Source organism: Oncorhynchus mykiss, chromosome 2, assembly GCF_013265735.2.
Source record: "Oncorhynchus mykiss isolate Arlee chromosome 2, USDA_OmykA_1.1, whole genome shotgun sequence".
Classification (NCBI taxonomy): Eukaryota; Metazoa; Chordata; class Actinopteri; order Salmoniformes; family Salmonidae; genus Oncorhynchus; species Oncorhynchus mykiss.
In genome coordinates, this window is record NC_048566.1 from 72,456,447 (window position 1) to 72,477,337 (window position 20,891).

The 20,891-nt window shown below is 44.2% G+C and overlaps 1 protein-coding gene across 2 annotated transcripts in view; it reads right to left on the reverse strand.

Moving 5' to 3' along the window:
* Positions 1 to 419: 419 nt before the first annotated feature.
* roraa (RAR-related orphan receptor A, paralog a) overlaps positions 420 to 20,891 on the reverse strand; it is a 287,647-nt gene continuing 267,175 nt past the window's right edge. For both annotated transcript variants that reach the window (XM_036954955.1, XM_036954961.1), the window contains 9 exons: positions 13,987 to 14,072; positions 12,484 to 12,625; positions 11,055 to 11,450; positions 10,327 to 10,448; positions 10,030 to 10,162; positions 8,681 to 8,788; positions 7,568 to 7,678; positions 7,166 to 7,278; positions 420 to 6,770 (listed from right to left, as the gene is read on the reverse strand). In XM_036954955.1, coding sequence (XP_036810850.1) covers positions 6,606 to 6,770; positions 7,166 to 7,278; positions 7,568 to 7,678; positions 8,681 to 8,788; positions 10,030 to 10,162; positions 10,327 to 10,448; positions 11,055 to 11,450; positions 12,484 to 12,625; positions 13,987 to 14,072 — 1,376 coding nt within the window. In that variant the 3' untranslated portion in view covers positions 420 to 6,605. The remainder of the gene's footprint in view (positions 6,771 to 7,165; positions 7,279 to 7,567; positions 7,679 to 8,680; positions 8,789 to 10,029; positions 10,163 to 10,326; positions 10,449 to 11,054; positions 11,451 to 12,483; positions 12,626 to 13,986; positions 14,073 to 20,891) is intronic.

The following is a 20,891-nucleotide window of genomic DNA, read 5'->3' on the forward strand; positions in this document are numbered from 1 at the left end:
GTGTGATGTAATCTACAGCACGAGTACGAAACAAAAAAAGTATGAAATGTATTCATTACTTTAAGTCGCTCAACATAAGAGTGTCTGCTAAATGACTAGAATGTAAATGTAAAATAATTAGGCTGACATAAATCCCTATTATTTACATGCATTATTCTTCATTTGAGTGTAATATTTGTTTTAAAGGCTACACTTTCTCGATCTGAACTTCTAGTGCGGCTGGGAAATAATGACGGGTGTGGTTTCACGACCATGAACGCAAGAGCAGCCGGTCACAGATTTGACACCTTCTAAACAAAAGCAATGAAAAGCTTGTTGGCTAACGCAATTTACTGCTGATCTTAACCCAGGCCTGTATCAGGTAGGCCCAGGGAACCTGTGTAGTGTATAAAAACAGACAGACAATACAGAGACAGACAGAAATTAACAGCCCATTACAAGCGGTAAATTTTATTATGGGATAACAGCACATAAAGCACATCTAAAATCGATGTGTCCAATGCACTTTTAATAAAGGTAATATTAAAGGTACAGTTTCTAAGTACAATATAACAACATTCATATTAGAATGGAAAGTATTTAAAAGACAACATTACATTTCTTATTTTTCTTTACAGCTGTATTTACAAAATGAATCAAAATACTTATTTCCATATTTAAGAATCAGACAAGAAGGAGCAAGACTACTTTTGTGAATAGACTACCTGCTAAAGAGAGTTCAGAAGAGCTGGATAAAAAGGTACATGATCATCTGTTCCCATCGTAAGATCAGTAGCAAACATGTGACTTAAAAATTTGTGACAACCACACACTGGTTTCCTCTTTTTTTCCCACAGTTCATACTTCTTTCGCATAAAGCAATATCCCACCCACACACCACCCTCATATTAAGTTACCCCAACCCCTTGAGCTCACATTAAACACAGAACATTAAAGAAATTCAGATGTGTTGTATGCATATTTTGCATACACATATGAATAGTTGAAATACAATGCATTAGTCAATTTTCTGTTCTCAATAAAGAAATCAAAATGTTATGATCATAAAACAAAGTGAAAAACATCTATGTGGATTGTCCATTCTTTTGTAAAATCCAGAACCTGGTTCAGCAGGTCATCTTTTATGCAATATTGTCAGCCAGAATGTAAATCATCGATTTGACCATTTTGCATTACACCCTTCCCAGTTACGCTACTCAGATAAGAGGGAGAAACTTATTTATATTAACTCTAATATCTATCATGGTGCCTTAAATAAACAAGGAAATTATCTAGTACTTATAATGACAGAATATGAAAAACGTTGAAACACATGAGTGACAGAGTTCACCTACTTGTGCAAATACATTGTCAGTTGAGTACATGTTTGGAAAACAAAACAAATTGTACCATTTATGCATCATGTAACACTGAGAGGCACTCAGTGTAGTACATTGTGTATTATTGCAAGCATATACTGGCTGATATTTGCTACAGAGTGAAAAGAAAAAGGTTCAATAAACTTGTAGCCTCTAATGGAGATATTTTTCATGTACATTTTTAATAACAGCACAACTGTGGTGCCAAAGTTCTAAGCTGGTCTCAAGAAACTAATGTTTCAGGGCAGTCTAACTTTGAAATCAAGAAGCTATAAAATGACCATGTTAAATGGACAATTGCACAGTACTTTTAAGTAAAGTACTACACAGCTAAAAGGTAAATACTCAGCATTTGCCAGTATGACCAGCTACAGCTTCAGCAAGTGGTTTTTACAATCAGAACAAATAAAAACACAATACTGCTGTTTCAGCCTGCAGATGATTTTTTTTTTCAGAAATCAGAAAAGTAACCTTAAATAACCTGTTAATTAGCAGATACTGGATTCACTAATCATTTTAAAGTGAGAAGGAAATAAGAGCCTTATCCCAGGACTAGCACACTGATACAGGTACTGGCTGGGTATTGAAGTAAATTTACCACTATCATAATCATTATCATGATTATTTATTGAGTCCTAATATCAAATAATGCACCAATACTCAATGAAATGAATGAACTAATAGGGTTGCCTAGTCTAGGAATCAGGACATTGTCCACAAGCACCACACATCAGAATAACACAAAATAAATGTTGGCACACCCTACCGCTATCAAACTAATTCTAAAGGAGAGAAGCATACTAAAAACAGAGATATTGTACAGCATGGTGTATTTGATAAACTGATACATATTTGCACTGAGTAGGCCTTAGTAGCAGTATTTTCTTCTTAACTATACAGAATGAAGTTACAAAGTTACCTTTTTACATGTGATCAATAATTAACATTAAATATTGTGGATTAAAAGCAGATGATGAGGGAGAGAGAAAGAGAGAGAAATGAATATATACAGGCCAGGCCATATGTGGTTGTTACCCTCCACCTGGGAACAGAACCAGTCAAATATACAGACGAAACAAAAACAACCAGAACAAAATAACACAAATTAAAACCAAAAGTGATAAATTAGAGGTGTATTTACATGCAGATGTCCAAAGCCTAAGCACAAAATAACAAATAATACACCACATATATTATTGCTTGACATTCGTTTATGGCTAGAAGTTTTTTTTTTTTTTTAAAAACATTTTTGTTTGTTTTTTTTGACTATATTCTAAAATGTATTATCTTAAAACTGTATCAGGTGTGCTTTGGAAGATGAGAGTATTGTTAAAATGCTATGAAATTGACTGATAGATCTGGGTAACACTTTAAAACTTCAAAAGACGGCACAGTTGTAAACATGACATTACACCTATCATTACAATCTATATTCTATGGCAAATAAATAGGAGTCCCATGCCTCAGGCAGTCAAAGCATCAACATAACACGTATGACAAGCAGAATGGTGAGTTGTTTGCTGTCTCTTTTCATAACAATTGTTCTGCACTGAACACATACGACTGAGTGGTTAGTCATTTGCCCCAGTGCGCTTTGAAGGACTATAAATTGTATAGAGGCATTATGTCATGCTTATAACACTTGAGCGCTACACGGGATGGATCAATCTCAGTGTTACCGAAACCTTTCAAATCCAGGGAACACTAAGCCTTAAGACTCCTCATCCACATAACCCTGTTCCTCTTAGTTTATTAAAAAGCCTTGTCTGGGGTTTGTCTTATGCACACAGTCAGTAAACAAACACACTTACACACACGCACACTATTGCTTGTTTACACGAGTGCCACAGAGAGCAGAGACAGAAGGAGCATAAGTTGTTATTTACATTGATAGACTAGCAGACTCAGTGATCCTTTGCTAAACATGTCTCAAATGACAGCATGCATGATGACTTATCCTCCCACACCATGTGGGTGCAGAGATGTTTGTTGAAAGAGTCACAGACACAAAGGATCCAATGCCTCTGATTTATCCCCATTGTCTAATCAATACTGCTAACAAACTGTACACGGAACATAGACAAGAAGGACATAACAACACAATGAACAGAAAGTGGTAAGAAATGACTGCTTTTTGTTCTGGGTTGATGCTGCAATTGCTTGACAAAGAGACCTTTAATTTAGGACCAGTTTGATCGATATAGAGACAGAGAATGACATCTGTGTTACGGGAAATGCGATTCCACTCTAGTGGCTTCCCGGCAGAAACCCGTAATAGTTGCACAAAGCTACCACATAGTTCTTGGCTGAGAATATGCTGCTTCCCCTGTCTGTCTGTCTTTTTCTGTCTGTCTGTTAACTCCCTGAGCATCCATATCTCTCCCACTGGGCCACAGGCCAGGCCCACTGTCACCTGGATTGTCAATCACTGGTTGAGACAGACTGGGTTTCACTGGTTAGTAGTCTGAGGCTACTGGTTTTCACCTAGACCAATACATATCCAAATAACTTTGGACCATTACAGAGATTATTACTTAGGTACAGCATTAATACAGCCTAAAGAAGAAATATTTAATATTGCGTAAGTATATTTGGTTTATCTAACAAAGAGGGTAATCATAAGTTGGTGACATTGACCCTGGTGACACCATTTTAGTCCAAATGTAGTATGTTATTATTGGAATTGTATGCAATATAAATAAACTGCATATCAAATAAAACATATTCTGTATGGCCAATGGGAAAACTGACTGTAAACATGGGAAAATAAAAGTTTGTGTTTATTATGAGCTTGACTTCTAGGGCATAGTTAGAATTTCTGGTGCTTAGCCAACAGCTCCTTAAGTACTGTCCATCAGCAATGGGAAATATGACTCAGCAATGAATTCTACATGTTCTTCTTAACCACTTATTATCGAACATCCCTGAACAACACATGAACTCTACCTAATGAGGACCAACAACACAACAGGAACAATTTCAAACAGAAAGCGTAAAACAACTCTTCCCTGAGGGGTGACAGCACAAGACTTTCTGTCTTGTACAAATTGCACAGCAGAGGAATCATGGTGTGCAAACAGAAAAACAAACCAAACCACTATGGCAAGGGTTGTGTCAAAACTGTAACCATGCTGTGTTGGGTAATCTAAAGGGATATCAGGATTATAATGGGAATTCTATACAAGCCACCACTGAGTTTTTTGGAATGTCAGATCAATCCATTCTATATTATGGACAGGTAGACGGCAACGCAGGAGCAGAAACTACTGTATGGCACATCCAGGTTTTTTTTCTACCGCTTCTCTACCACACTGACAAGAAAGACACACAAAAAAAAAACAGAACCACGACAACGAAGCATTGACGATAGCACTTGTTCTACCATTGTCATGTTTCTTTCCTAGTCATACACTACAAACAACAGCTTCTCTAATTATTGCGGGAATATAGTAAGTGCTACCTGACTTCTCTTTCTCTCCCCCTCTCTTTCATGAGTTTAATTCACTATACATGTTACAAAAATAGAAGCTTTACTACCAGACAAGGCTTTGAATATTACAATTCCTTCTTCCCCTTTCCTTTTCTGTCCCATAACAAATGTCATAGCTGGGCTGAGGCCTTAGGGAAGAGACAGTCACAATCACTCCTACACAAACATGCTTACGTGTGAGGCTAACAAGATGGATCAACAGCTGGTCAGAGAGGGCTGTGTGTGGACCGCTCTCTCATAGGCATTATATTTCTGAAGACCTCCATCACCTGGCCTGCTGTGTCGCTACTCTCCACTAGATGGCGACGTTGGACTGAGCACAAACGAGCAAGCATCTTGAGTACCAGGTTCATGTGTGCTTTTGTTTGAGATTGTATGCATGTGTGTCGGGGGTGTTATGCTAATAGGTGATGGGGTGAATGTGACCTGCCTGCCTCTCCAGACCATACCATGCTAGCCATCTCACAGGCAAACCCAAACTAACCCAACTAACCCAACCTAAACAAACCAACCCCCACCCAGACCAGCAGGGTCTGCAGCTCGAAAGACAAGCCTCTGTGACCATGGTTCAACTGGTATTTCTTGTGCACATGCAACACATCACTAGGTAATATACAAGTCTTAAATTAAAGAAAGGTGCAAATAAAAGTGCCTTATCAATTCAACAATTAAGAAGTCAGACTACTAATTTCATACATGTTATTTAAAATAGAATCTATAAACATGACTTTTTTTTGTATAGTAAGTACTTATGACCGTATACCCTGTAGTATATTATAAAACAGGTGGGATGGACCCTTATCGTTGTGGCGGTGCCCAATGTTTCTCCAGGGCATCTGTCCACACAAGGTTCAATAGCAGATGGCCTTGCATGATTTCTCTAAGCAACCATGATGGATGGAGTCGTTGACAGCTAAAATCATTGCGTTTTGACTAGAATTACCAGAATTCTACTTTTCTTTTCAGACGATTGTCCATAGAGAGGTGCCGTTTACATTGCCACGCAGACGGAGCCTCTCTCAAAGTCACTGCGAGTTCTCATTCTAAGCACTGCATTCCAAACATACAACTGAACACAGGAGAACAGGGGCTGAACTTGACCAGGACATGCACATTAGCAGCAATACATTTCCATTAGGAGATTCTAACGTGATCTTTACCAAGGATTAATGGAGGGTACACATGCCCAGACAGCTAACTTCATTAGGGTATATGATACAGTATAGATTTAATAACAAATCAATCTTGACATGGATCTGTTTTCCAACGCAATAAGACATTGGACATTGGAGCTCCAGAGGGGAGGTGGAGAGCCAGATCATTGGTGCTGAGGGGATTTTCAGGTTAGGCATGTGCATAGCCAAATTCAATATCATTTTCTCTACACAGTAAATTCTGATTTGTAGAAACAGTCAAAACAATGAGTGCTAATCAGTGTGAGACATCCTGGGAACATGCTGGAATGATGTGCATGAGAGAGTCAAGTTCGTCCAGAGAGAAAGCATTGTCTCCAACTTCTCTTCATGTCCCTGGGGCTTAGAGTCCCACCTGGGTTCCAAACAGAGACAACTAATCCCAATGAAATAAATGGAGAGAATCAAACACCCACAACCCTCCCCTCAAGAAAAAAAAAGAAAGAAAAGTGTGCAGCGTGCCGGCCGTCCTGGTATGTGCAGGGCACCGTTAAAGTGTCTCAGATTCATGCTCCCCATGACATTCCCCACGGTGGCCACGCTGGCACCTGGCAGGGCTACTGGCTACCCGTCAACGGGCATGGACTGCTCAAAGTCCGATCCAAAGAGCTCCTTATATAAGGGGGGGAAGTGGGCACGCACAATGTCTGGGTATATTGCTTTGAAAGCCGTCAGCTTCTCTGTATGCCTGCTGCACAGCGCTCGCAGTGTTGACACCTTGCATATCAACTGCGTTGGGAAAAGAAAAGAGACAGGCTGTTATTTAGATTCACAGTAAGGCAAGGACATGGAGATCTCATGAAAATCTCTTCATTCACTGTCACAAACTGACCAGTAAATACTGATACAGGCACACACCAGGGGGAAATCTTGACACCTCACCTTATGGCGCTTGTACACCTTTCTTACATACAGTATCTGCGTATCTCCGCTCCAAAAATCTGATGCCAACTCTGAAATGTACTACTTGATTTAAAATAATGTTTGTTCAATAGTGGATAACTGCATTACTGTACACAATCTTTGAATCTTCAGTATAGTTCAGTTCTATATACTGTCCTTCAGTGAGATGACAGAAAGATGCAGTGGATGAGAGTGGGTGTGTAGACAGACAGTGGGTGTACCTTGGTGAGTATGCCGTCCTCTCTGTGGTTCTTCTGCAGGACATGCTGCAGTGCCAGCTGGATCTTCTGCTGGAGTTTCTCCACCTTCACCTTCTCCTGGAGCCAGGACCGGTCTTCGCAGAAAAGAAACACACCCATTATCATCACTACAAGGTTTTCTGAATCTACTGTGGATAAAGTTGTAATACTCAGTAAGACAGCAATCAGTAATACTGATGACTGACCTCTGTGTCTAATTGAGGAACATGCTGGATGGATGGTTTTCAATGGAAGTTTGTTTAGAGTAGTTTCAGGGTAAGAAGGTAAATAAGAGACCCTGCAGTGTGTATATGCATGTCTGCCCCCCCCCCCCCCCCCCCCCCGCCCCGCCTCGCTTGTGTTTGTACTGCCAGTGACACCTACCTGCAGACATCAACACGAACGCAGAGAACAGGGCAATCTCATCCTCAGACAGGTGCATAGAACACAAGTTCTTCCCAAACTCGAAGACGGAGCTGATCAAGTCGTCACAGCCTGCCACAGCAAAGGATACAGACACAGAGAGATGGTTGGGGATGAGGATGAGGCAGTCTCACTCTTGATCTTTATTGGGAGAAAGGCACACAGGCAGAGAGAGGAGGTGCAGTGCACTGACAGCACAGGGGAGCGTCTGAGGCGGAACTGGCAATGCTTTTACTGACTTTTCCCTCCCAGACTAGTCACATTCTGGCAGTTTGGTGGCATTACGCAACCCAGAATGAGGTCACTAATGAGTCTTTTAGTTAGATCAATTATTGAGGATTGTGGGAGACAGGCTGATGCCAATGCAGCTCTGGAACCCCATCGCTCTGCCTCCCCAGGCCCGAGCCTCTCCTCTATCTGGAGCAGTGTCTGACTGACTGTCTTACTGACTGACTGTCTGACTGACTGACACTGGGAGGCTTGTAAGGGAGGTCACACTCATGACACTGAATAGCACAGCATTGTTACTCTTCTGTCTTGCACACACGCACGATTGTGCATACACAACACACACACACACAGATCTGTTTAGGCTTTCATACTACACTTTCACACTGCCGCAAGGACACATTCCTTTCCTCCAAAGGCATTTGGATGCAAGGGAAAATACACTGTGGAGTGTCTTAGTAATGACAATGGCATTCAAAAGCAAATGCTATTTGCTTACACCTGCCATATTCTATGGCGCTTTCAATGATGGTTTTGATATAACTCTCTCAAAAAGCAAACTGGATTTCTTTATTCCATCTTAACAGGAGCCATATGCAGCAGCAGTGGCTCAGTAACAACTCGATTCTGCCATATGTATCCACTGGGGAGAGGAGAGATCCAGGTGAGGCAAGGATGAGTTCTCAGTGTTAGCTTCCTGGACCTCAGAACTTTGTGGAGGGACATAAAAAGATACGCCAACTTTGACTGTTATATAAAGCAATGCATGCTTACAAAAACACACACACGTGCACGCCCCAATGCACCGCACACACGTGCACAGGATTGAACATTTGGAGCACTTACCTAATGACTTAAACACATCAGGCCCAGCATACTTTCCATCGAAATAGACTGTGTTGTTTTGAGAGTCGAAGGCACGGCACATTCTCACAAACACAACCTCCAAAGAGCCTGCAGAGACAGAAATAACATCATGCTAAACCTGGGTTCTTCTCTTCTACAGATCCAGTTAGAGTTGCCAGTCAGGCATCACTACAGGCCCAACACATCATATGCACTATTTTGTGTTTTCTCCTCTGTCATTTATGTGTTATACCCCCTATTCCTTTTAAACAGAAACCCATGACATGGAACAAGTAATATCATTCCATTTATACACATTTTTCTCTCCCCCTATAAGAAAGGATGTTGAAACATGATGCTGTATACTGCTGCGCTGTGTGGGACTGGATCAGAGGATAAAAGAGATGTAATAGAAGCTGTTACTGCGCTTTATGAGGCGGCACTGGTTTAAAATGTCACGGCAGACAAGGGATCTCTGTCACCATTTCATTATTACTATTGGCAGTGTTAATGCAAATAAAATCCCAAGGTAATACCCACAGGAGGCTGTGTGTGTGTGTGTGTGTGTGTGTGTGTGTGTGTGTGTGTGTGTGTGTGTGTGTGTGTGTGTGTGTGTGTGTGTGTGTGTGTGTGTGTGTGTGTGTGTGTGTGTGTGTGTGTGTGTGTGTGTGTGTGTGTGTTTTGTGTGTGGTCAACGTGGCATCTAGCTAGTGTCTCAGCTCAGGTAAAACTGTAGTCCCTCTAATGCAGGGTTCCCCAACTGGCAGTCCGTGGGTGATTTTATTTGTTCCCACAAGTTTTCTGAACAAAAAGATAGAAAAATAACGTTACAAGTGTATTTATATTATTATTATCTTGTTGCACATAAAAACCAGCAAATCATCTCCAAGTGATTTTAATTCTGGAAATCTGTTCCAAGGTATTCCCACGCATAATAGAGAGAAACTGTATGTGATCTTATACAAATGTAAGCAAGGTTTGAAATGATTATGTTTTAGTCAAATATTATATGTGTTTGGGCTTCTTGCGATCAATTTGCAGTTTACAAATGATATGTAATTATGTTCCAGCCCCCTGACCATCCGTTCAATAAAAACTGGTTGATGTTCCCTGCTCTAATGCCGATAAGCCTGTGTCCTGTTATACAGCGGAGGGACAGGAACAGAGGGACAGAGGGAGGAGGCAGGCAGGGTGGAGTCTCCTGGCTTTGTGAAACACAGTCAGTCTGTGAAGGAGGCTTTGTGAAGTCAGGTCAGCTACGCCCTTGTGACAACGCCTGAGGGGGAGACGGGAGTTTGAGGGGTGGTGGGGGAGAGACGGCGGTGAGCCGTGTTGACGGGCTGTCATACCTGCTTTCAGCAGCACTATCTGATCGTTCTGACACAGCTCCATGAAGCCGTCGATCCGCTTGGCAAACTCCACCACGTACTGGATGGCCTCTGTGATTTTGATAGCACACAGCTGCCACATGACCTCTCGGGGCTAGAGGGACGGAAAGAGAGAAGGGTTATCTGCTGTAGAACAGATGGGATTAGCTCTGTTATGTTTGTAGAACAGTGAGGCAGGTAAAGAAGTTCTAGTGTGAGTACTGCTTTGTGGTAGTGATAGTGGTGATGCTGGTGGACATGTAGTGTACTGTCCAGTACCTTGGTCTGGTAGCTCTCCATCTCCTCCTGCAGGAAGGCCTGCCAGGTCATCTGCTGCAGCTCCTCTCTCAGGTACTGACACGTCTCCATGTGAGACTTGGAGATGTTCTGGGCCAGGTGCTCTGCAACACAACCAAACAGTACAGCACAGAACATCACAACAGTGTCAGACCTGAACGCTGCTCAAGGGGAATGGGAGGAGCTCACAGATGAACTATGCCACATGAAAATATGATTTATTTACAAAGCTTCAACTAGGAGGTGGAGAGCTTGGGCTTTATTTGACTGGGAAGACGCTTGTTGACATTTCCTTTTACTGCCTCCAGGAAGCTCCCAGCTGAAGGTTCTGCCAAACCCAATCTAGTTATGCACGGGGAGGAGGGGCGGTCGGCTGCACAATATTACTCATTGAAACAAAGGTCACATTTGCTCAGAGAGAAATATTGAGTATAAGAATTTAAATGGTTTTGAAAACACATCTGTTAAAAGGAGTTCCAAGGCACAGGGGAGCCTAAAAAAATGATTTCCCCAGACGCGTGCCCTGCTGGATCCTGATTGGCCCTAATTAATGGAAACTAATTACAAAAAAGAGGCTCTTTTAATGAGTGTTGGAGATGAGTCTCCAACCGCCTGCTATTTTAAGCAACCTTTGTGTCATTTGCCCCACGGTTGAGTTGTTCTCCCTCCTCCTCCCCCTTCTCCTCTCCCATCTCCCCCTTGCTCCTCACCTAGCTCAGCCATGGACACAGTGGGGGATGTCTCTCCGTTGGTAAAGGAGCAGTAGGGGAAGAAGCCTGAGCCGGGGGCGAAGTCGCAGATGGGCTCGGGCTTGATGCCGTTGATGTCCAGGCCGGACTGGTCAGGGGAGGGCTGGATATCCAGGTAGAAGCTGCTGACTGCTGAGTCGGGCTTGCTGCCGTCGGGGGTGTGGCCATCCATGTAGCCACTGAGGTCGTCGTGGAGCTCTGTGAGGCCATTGGCCGAGAGGCCATAGGTGGGTGTGAGTGGCTCGGCCTCGCCGGGCTGCTGCTGGTGGTCACGCTGCGCCTGCTGCAGCCGGTGTTTCTGCACCTCCGCATACAGGCTGTCCCGCTGCTTCTTCGACATGCGCCCAAACTTCACCGCTGTAGGTGAGAGAGGGAGGGAGAGAGGGAGGGAGGGAGGGAGGGAGGGAGGGAGGGAGGGAGGGAGGGAGGGAGGGAGGGAGAGACTCTCCTTTACTACTGACACATTGACATAGCACTCACCTGTGACTCCAGTTTAGCCTCTCTATAACAGGTAAGATTTGTGATTTCAGGAAGTATTAGTGGAGCAATCAGCATTACGAAACCTTCAACACTAACATCCTACTTGCATGAGAACTACCCCGGGAGAGCAACCTACACAACCTACACAGCTTACAGGCCACTCAGACACGAGACAGTTTGTTTAATAGAGCCCTGCACACTAAACAGAGCTGGTCCTGAGAGTGAGCCGCCTCAGCTCAGAGTTCTGGGGTCTGGCAGAGTGTCAGATGGCCCGTGTGTGGACAGAGTGGAAGTAAGCGGAGCAGAGGGGAGCGCGGGCAGATGGACTCTGGTGTGCTGAGTAAATGCAGGAGTCACCTTGGCCTGTCCTGATTGTGTGTGCGTGGTCTGTGTGTGTGTGTGTTTGCGTGTGTGCTTGTGTGTATGTGTGTGTGTGTCCATGTGTGTGAGCAGCGGAAAGGCTCTAAAGGCCTGGCCTGATTACAGGCTCCTCTGATCCCTCCAGCCCAGCCCAACCCAATTCAGCCCAGCAGGAGGTCCCTCCTCCCCCATAGACACTCACCTGTGTGCTTCCATTACTGCACCTCAGCTGCACCAGTCCAGCACTAATGACACCTCCTAACGACCCTCTGTTCATCAACCCTACTTTCTGTCACACCTGCCAACTTACTGCACAGCCACGCCAGTTACTGGTGGAAATTACACAGACAGTGACGTCTGTCTAGTCCACACTTCCCTACTCTAGCCACTCTGGTGTTTATGATATAACAATCTGTCACATCTATCTTTCAATAAAAAAATATCATAGAACAATTGGATTATCTACCCATAATGCCCTATTCACTTTCATGTGTTGTCCTGTCTTGCAAGTGTGTCCGTCCCCTCCCCTCTTGTTGACGGTGGTACGTACCGTCCCTTGACATGCCCACTGCCAGACATTTCTGCAGCCGGCAGTGCTGGCAGCGGTTGCGGCTGGTGCGGTCGATCAGGCAGTTCTTCTGACGGGGGCATGAGTAAGCCGCATTGCTCTGCTGACTCCTCCTGAAGAAGCCCTAAGACAGGAGAGCGAGAGGGAGTGGAGACAACCATGCTTACAATATGAACCACAGTGGTACTGCTGTATCCAATGACTGATAGGCTTTTATTTCTGTAAACGTTGCGTTTAACTGGGTTCTTATTGACAGTATTCATCACTATTGAGGGTATTGTTGCTGAAATAATGTAGAATACTGAACTGCCATTGTGTTGCAGGCTATTGTGTTCTAGTGTCAGTTGTATAGAGAGCTATGTTGTTTTATTGAAGGGGTGGTGTGTTTTAACAATGTTTACTACAGGGGGTAGTGTGTTTGGGTATGATCATAATTGTAGACAGTATTTTCTATAGTTTGTTTAATTAGTGTTGATTAATAACAGGGCTCCAACACGTGCAGTGCTAAAAGATGTCATACACACACCGATTGGAATCCTCATCCTTTGACTTAATGAATTGATTCCAGCACATCATTAACATGCCCCACTCCACTTCTCCATACACATATGTCTTAATTATCTGCTCATTGGCTGTTTAATTACAAGAAAACAGCTGACAGCTGCCGAGTTTCTTTATAATGGCAGCCATTACAGGAGCCAGGCTAGAACTGCTGGTGACAAGCAGCACTCTTTAATAATGCTGTGATTTATGGTCCAAACTCTTGTACTCGCACATATCATTAAATGCCTCTCTGCCTGGAGTAATTAGCAATCATTAAAGATACATTTCAGCAGTTTATTCTTTAGCGTTTTGTTTCTCCAAGGCAGCTAGCTCTTGTCTGAGGGAGCGAGAGAGAGAGAGAGAGAGAGAGAGAGAGAGACTCTGAGGAGCAGCTGAAAGAGCTTCTGTCTCTCTGTAATAAAGGTGCCTGTTGGAAGAATATTAATGACTCGCCTAGTGACAAGCACAGGAACAAGAATACACTAGAAGCACAAAAGAAATCCCCCTCACTGTGAATGGCTGGTATATTTGAAACAGTACAAAGTCGTGCTTCGATAAAAGCAGCATACTGTAGCAAACAGCCCAAAATCCTCAAAAACTCTAAGCACTTCTTTTGCTGATTTTATTTGAAGGAAAAGCAAGCTGCAGCAGAAGCAGAAACACTGAAGCAGCATGTCCCTGAGAGGGAGAGTCTGTACAAAGCAGAGGAGTCACTTTGTCCTGCTAAAAGTGGAGCTCTGTGATGTCCTCTGTATGGCTTGACCACTTTAACGATGATGCTCTCTGTGAGTTTACACTTTATCGTCTCTCGAAAGATCGTTTCAAGAGTTAGACAACATGTTCAAATGTATTTCCTTGTAAGTTCAACTTTTTCTGCTTCCTGTCCCGCCACCCCACCCCACCCCACACCAACACCCACATGTTAGTACTCTAGGTGCTTACCTTACAGCCCTCACATGTTATCACACCGTAATGGATGCCTGATGATTTGTCTCCACAGATCTTGCAGGGAATTATTTCGATTTGAGCTGGAGAGAAGAAAAGAAAAAAATCAACATTTTGCTGTCACAGTAAAACGCCTTCAGTATGTTTAGCATGTTGGTACATGAAAGAGCACTGCGCTTCAAAAACATCTCATCCAGTGGCTTTGAATCCTCACTTCCACACAACATTAAATGAATATTTACTGAGTCGTGCATGAAGGAGGCCATTTTGAATCTTCACTGAGTCACCAGCCAACCACTGTAAACACAGTGTCGATTTACATTGCAGGCACAAATGACGCAGACTTCCACTCACCCACATAACTGAACTTATTCCCCAGTGGAGAAAATTACTTAATGTTATCTCTTTAACTTCAAAACCCTACATACCCAGCAGAAAACCCAGTATGGCCACAAAGAATGATAACCTTCCTATTGGGATGGTGAGTAGCTAGCTATATGAGGCCCAGTGAGGTGGGAGTGGATGAAGGCTGTCATTTCAGACAGTAGTAAAGTGCAGTAGAGTTCAGTGAGGTCGATAGTGTTCCGATGCTGACAGGCCTGTGGGTGATTTAGTGGGTATAGAGGACACAGTCATGGGGGGGGACAGGTCTCATCCATCCCGGCCCCCTGCACAGGAGCAGAGCAGCAGAGCAGCAGGCCACAGGGCAGCGGAACACAGAGAGGCATCTCAGACACAGAACCCCCAGCCTGTCCTACAGCTCTCATGCTTTATCACTGCAGCCTCTGACACAACGTCTCTCTCTGCCTCCACACTAGATCTCTATCTATAATCCAGCTCTCCTCCACAGTGCTAGCATCTCAGACTGCCATTGTTACAGCACGCCGTAGCGCCAGACGAACCATACTATCTGATCTACACTGAGAAAAGATTACAGTGGGTTCTTTCCCTGCTCTATAGTGGCTCCTTACCCAAATGCACATACAGTATAGCCAATCAGAGCAAAGAGCACTATCAAACAGCGTACTCTTACTAGTGCTGAAAATGTATAATTTTACTCATGACCTATTCTAAACATCTAAAACCAGCTACATGTACTACATCCATTATAGTATGGCAAGGTATTACATCAGTCTCCCCCCTAGCTTTATACACCAGGCCTAGAGTATGTCATATAGGCCAGAGTAGATAGAAGTTCTGTACTACTTTAGTACACCTTCACATCCAATCCCTTCAAATTAATTTGATCATATCAAATGGGTCTTCCATCCAGAGGACTCAGAGCCCATTTAATCAGCTGCCTGGGAGCGTCTGTTGTGTCATGTGGATAATGTCGGTGTCCCTGAAGCGTGCCCAAGGGAGGGCCGCTGTTCCACCAACCCTTTACCACTATACACACTGTCCCTCCATTCAAGAATCTCTGTTAGCTGGCTCTGTTAGCACTGCAGAAGTCAACAAGACCTCACCCCTAGATGCAGAATTAGCCTACATTTCAGTCAAATGAACAAAGACGGCAGTGGCACGCACACCAGTCAGTTATCATATGGAAAACACCTCGGATGACTTGGTATCCTGCTGTTCAATAGGGGATAATGCCCATAGTCTGCCTAGACTACAGGGAAAACAAACCAGGAGCCAGGTTTTGACACGCTTGCTGAGAGGGTTACTTTATAAATGATCATTATTAATTTCTGCATTGTGTCGAGACGGTTGTCATTTTGGTTATCTCTGTTTGAACACTGGCATTATGGGCAGTGGACTCCATTGTTTGTTTTTGTGCTCTCCCTGCATGAGCATTAGCGGTGCAGTGTGTTGCGACTCCTTTAACATTTTCAGCCTCATTACAAACATAATTTGTTCTGACATGCACTCACAACAAGTGAAGCGTGCTGTAATTAAGGCTGGCTGGGGTTGTGGTGAAGAAACAAGACTGTATTGGTGGGCGCTGGCCACTGGGTGGCAGTGCAGTGCTGTCACTCTGACTGTGTCTGTAGCTGCATCCTCTCCTCTTGAGCCCAGCTTCCAGCTCCCAACTTCCAGCCCTCTCGCTTTCCCACGGGCTCCAGGCTCTGAGCTCCAGGCTTAGATTGCTGCCCAGGGTAGCTGCGAGATGCCTTCATCTCCCCTGAAGAGGCAGGGCTGGCTGGATGCTCGCTCAGGCCTGACAGAGGCTGTGCCACATCAGGTGAATGCAGAGAGAGTGGAAACGGCAGGGCTGGGCACACACTGATGAGGATGGCTCACAAAGCCCTATCTGCAGCAGTGAGGCCCTGAATGCACACAGCCTCACCAGACAACACTACTACACAAGCCTCTGAATGCTCGGTGCACTCAACAGTAAAAAAGGGTTTGTCTCCAGTCTAACTGTGGTAGGCTTTGTGGTTTGCTATGTAAAAGAAGAATCACAGTGAAATAAGCTGCTTTCTGGTATAGATTCATGAGGAATAAATACAGAGTAATAACAGCATGAAGATCAAATAAGCCATTAAGTCACCTAAGCCATGGGTTCACGTCAATATTTGTAGCAAGCTGCCATCTTGAATGGCTGGTCCTGGGGCTCCCAGTCAGACTACAATTCGGATAGTGTGAGTGGTTTAAAATTAATTCACACAGGGGGCGATGGTCAAACAGAAAGGCCTTGTGCCTAAGTACTTCAGATCTGGAAGTCAATAGCTATTGACAGAAGCCATGGTGTTAACTGCCATTGTGAAGCTCGCTGCTGGCTCTGTGTCTGGGCTTGACCAGCGCTGCTCACTGCTGTTGATCACATTCACAGCGCCTGCCTGTCTCCATGCCTCTCTGCCTGCCGTGCTCCCTCCCTTCCTGCCTGCCTCCCTGCCTGCCCGCCTGCCAGGCAGCCCTGCCTGCTCTGTTTAGGACATCAAAGCCAGGCACAGTGAGACGGTCAGCCATGCTAAAGCCCAACTCAGCAGCCTCCCATTCCTCATAGCGCTGTGAGATTGCCTCCACACACAGGCCACATCAAAGAGAGGGGGGACCTGCTGACGCACACAGATAATGTACTGTGAATCATACGGCAGCATTCACAAAATACCCATCTACAGAAAGAATGAAAAAGGTAATGACGAAGATCCTCGGTGGAGGATCAACCTCTGGTGTGGGTGGCTTTCGACTTTCACAATGGCTAGCGCATGGTGAGAGGACTGTGTAGTAGCCAGCCTCATGTAGTAGTGAAGCCTAGGTTTGACATTCGCCACAACTTGTTAGAGATGCTGTCTGTGTCCATCGCTGTGCAGTTCAAGGACACTGATTCACATCACATAAATGCCCTTTGGAGACTGAGGATGTCAAGACCTCTCTGTGTCCACCTCTGCCCTTCACTGTGTACCAAACCACCCTGAGATCAAACCCCACACGAAGATAACACTGAATTTATTAATCCCAGGAAATAAACAGAAAACCGTTTACAAAATGAAACAAAGGTTTTGCCTTCCACATGCTAACTGCTCCCCGGGACCCTGTCATAGCGTACTGCTTTCTGTAGCTAGCGCTTTAGACCTGACATAAGCACCACAAAGACAGTTGTTGTCAGAGTGAGCATTTTCCCCTGCGCCTCACAAATATGCTATAGTTTCATTTGTACCTGGAGAGCATCGTTTAGGAGGGAGGAAAAGCGTGGTGTTGACTAAATATATTGAAGGTATATCAATTATGTAAAAAGGTTGATCCTTTAATGGTGAAAAGCTGATGTGTATTATTCATGTTACACCACTACTCATTGGAGACAGATTGTTATCTACAGTTTAGTAGTGAACGTGCTCCACATCATCTGAGGCACAAAAAACAACCATAAGCAGCTTTTTATTTTCTAATGGTAAAGCCTTTTCAGAATGGCATTCTTCACACCCATATGATCCCAGATCTTACTCAAGTAAGGTTTTTTGAATTTGTGCTCTACAATTGAAATAGCGCAGGAATATGTGCAGGGCAGTGCAAATACTGACATTAACAAACCACTACAGAGGCTCTCCAAGTTATTCCTACTGCACACTCAGATTTTCCTGGACAACTGGACTACTGACATGACGTTTAGAGGATTAGGATGCTGCCTTACATTACAGACACAAACTGAGGATGAAAGCTTAACCCATTACTGGGCTGTGGCACAGCTTCTAGATCATTTCTCACGGATGACTACGTCTACTACAAGGGTGTTACATACAGAGTAATACATTATACAACATATCTCTGAGTGATGGAAGACGTCATAGAGTAAGATGTAATGTCTCCATCTGCCTCTTCATTGGACACAACATCTGTGCCTTCTAACACTATTAGATGGATCATTCTTTTTTCAGTGCATATTTGTGGTAAGAGGCAGAAAATGTAAGACTGCAGTTGTAGTGGTGGGCATGTTTTAAGGGTATGGATGTGGTTCGGGGGGGGGGGGGGGTTGCCTGTGTGTTGACAGCTGTCAGTGCCCAAATGATGCAAACCAGTGGGCTCATGTTGGAGATTATGTAAGTGATTGGACAGCAATGCTGCGCCTGTACAGGTCAGCATTATGGGCAGATTAGCAATGGCTCTCCAATCCAACAAACAGGGACAAATAACACAACAACAACTAGGCAAATGTTGGAAAATAACACTTGACTACACACAGGGCTCCAATGCAGAAATATGTTAGTAGAATCAATATCTAGATACAGTTTACACCGGCAAAATACCATTGGTACGACGGGTCAGTCGACTAGCTGGCAAGTGCACAGTAAGTCACATTTTTATATCGTAGTTTCCCCACATTTTGACTGCAAGATTAATTTCCCCCTTTGGCAATGGAGATCAGCTGTAGTTTGATAAAGATAGTCTATGCTAAATTGAAACCCATGATAGTCAGACAGACAGCCAAACAAGAGCTAGAATCAGATCCTGTCTCTTTTCATCTGCCAAGGCGCTGCTGTCATGTTGGTGTCTAACGGAACAGAACGAGCACTTTTTTATTCCCAATTGCACAGCAGAAGAAAGGTTATTTGAATGTCAGTGGCAAAGGACAGCAGTGGTACAGAGCACAGACAGAATAGTATAAATGTGTTATTTGTTTGGGGACTGTAGCCTGTTGGCTTATTACCATGAGTCTGTCCTCATGACATTTCTACTTCAGTGCAGCTCAGATATATCAGATTCAGATATTCACCTGCAGAGGAAAAGACAGTATCATCATTTTAAAGCGCCTCTGTCCGTTCAACACACAAACCAGCCAACAATATTTAGACCATGAGGACTAGAACAGAGAAAAGCAGAATTTAGGCATTATTAATGTCTCTATGCTGCCTCATGCTAATTCCTCTCTATCAACTAATAGCCTAAGCTATGATCCCCATCACTCAAGATATTCTACTTTCAGTGGAACCGCTCTGAGCTACCCTATTATGCCTGTATAGCACTGCAAACTGAAATGACTTTGCTAAAACCCAGGTCTGGACGATAGCCCTGGGCTGCTTTTGGGATGAACTCATGCGTGTGTCTCTGTGTTTGTTTGTGTGTGAGGCCATTAATATTTCAACACCGCCCAACTCGGGATGCCTGTACAACACAGCAGCACTTCTCTGCCTCTGTTTTTACCTGACTGCCTTATTGAAATGCATTCTGACACCCTCAATGCGGGGGAGCAGAAGAGGGAAAGAGCATTCCCAAACCACAGCACGAGACATCTCTCTCCATGTCTTTTACTCCGCCAGAGGAACAGTAATTTGGGATTTAATTTATGTGTTGTTATGGCAAAGATTGACGAGCTTCCTGACTGGGAGTCTGTGTGTTGCACTCTGGGGGAAACAACAAAAGCCTTGGTTTACAGAGCAGACGAGTGCCGTGAAGTGGAGAATGTGTGGTGGCGCTCTCCTCCCGTCCCCGGCATGGCCCGCCCTCCTCCACCTGAGCTCCCTCTCTCTTTCTCTCTCTCCCCCTCGCCTCCCCCTTCCTCTGATCAGTGACAGGTGAAGCTGGGCCCTGGTACAGGGGACTCCAGTGCCACAGGGCATGCCCCCTCTCCCTCTTTCACTGTGTGTCTGGGTCCCAGTCCCAGAGGAGAACAGGAATAGGAGGGAGAGAGAGCCACACTGCATGCTCTGCTCTGATGCCACAACACAGTCAATCTGGAGACTGCTGCACGCACTTATGTATTAATTCTGATTCTGCCTGCTCTGCCCCTGATCCCAGTTAGTCATAGTGAGCCGGGAGAGATGGGAGTCAAACAATTTGCAACAGTTAAATGGAATGAAATGAATCTTCATTTAAAAAAGCGAATGTTTACACGCTTTTAGAACACACGGTGTGTACTTAGTCATCTCTCATACAACACTGAATGCAGAGTGTTGTTGTTTATTTTGTTGGCAGATACATACTGAAACATGGCACTGGACTGGAGTGGAACTCAAAGTCCCAGAGGACCAGAAGATAGACTGCTTCAGGAGCCATCCCTTTCGAAAGCTGTTTAAATTCAGAGCTATGGGAGCTATGCGTCTTCTCTCCTGCTCCGGCTTACAAAGTTTTGTTGGCCACTTGAGCTGAGCAGGCTGTGGTTAAAGGCTTGATTGAGGCTTGTCATCAGCACAGTGCTCTTAGTTAAGAACCTCTCTACCTCCATATCCCTGGAGGCCAGGCCAACATACTGGCATCGGAATACACAGAGACATATAAGGAATGAAAGCTTCAAAACATCCAGTGCAATTATACAGTGAGAATTTTACACAACAACAAAGAAACTTGTTCCATTGCACAGGGGAATTCACCATTGTCACGCCGTACCACTTCCTTTCTCTTGCAATTGCTGCATTAATATGCATTTCTGTAAGAAGCTTGACTGCTGCTGGGCTTCATTGAATATGATCCTTACTATAAACTCCATTCTTCACAGACAGACGTAAAGTTATGTATGACAACAT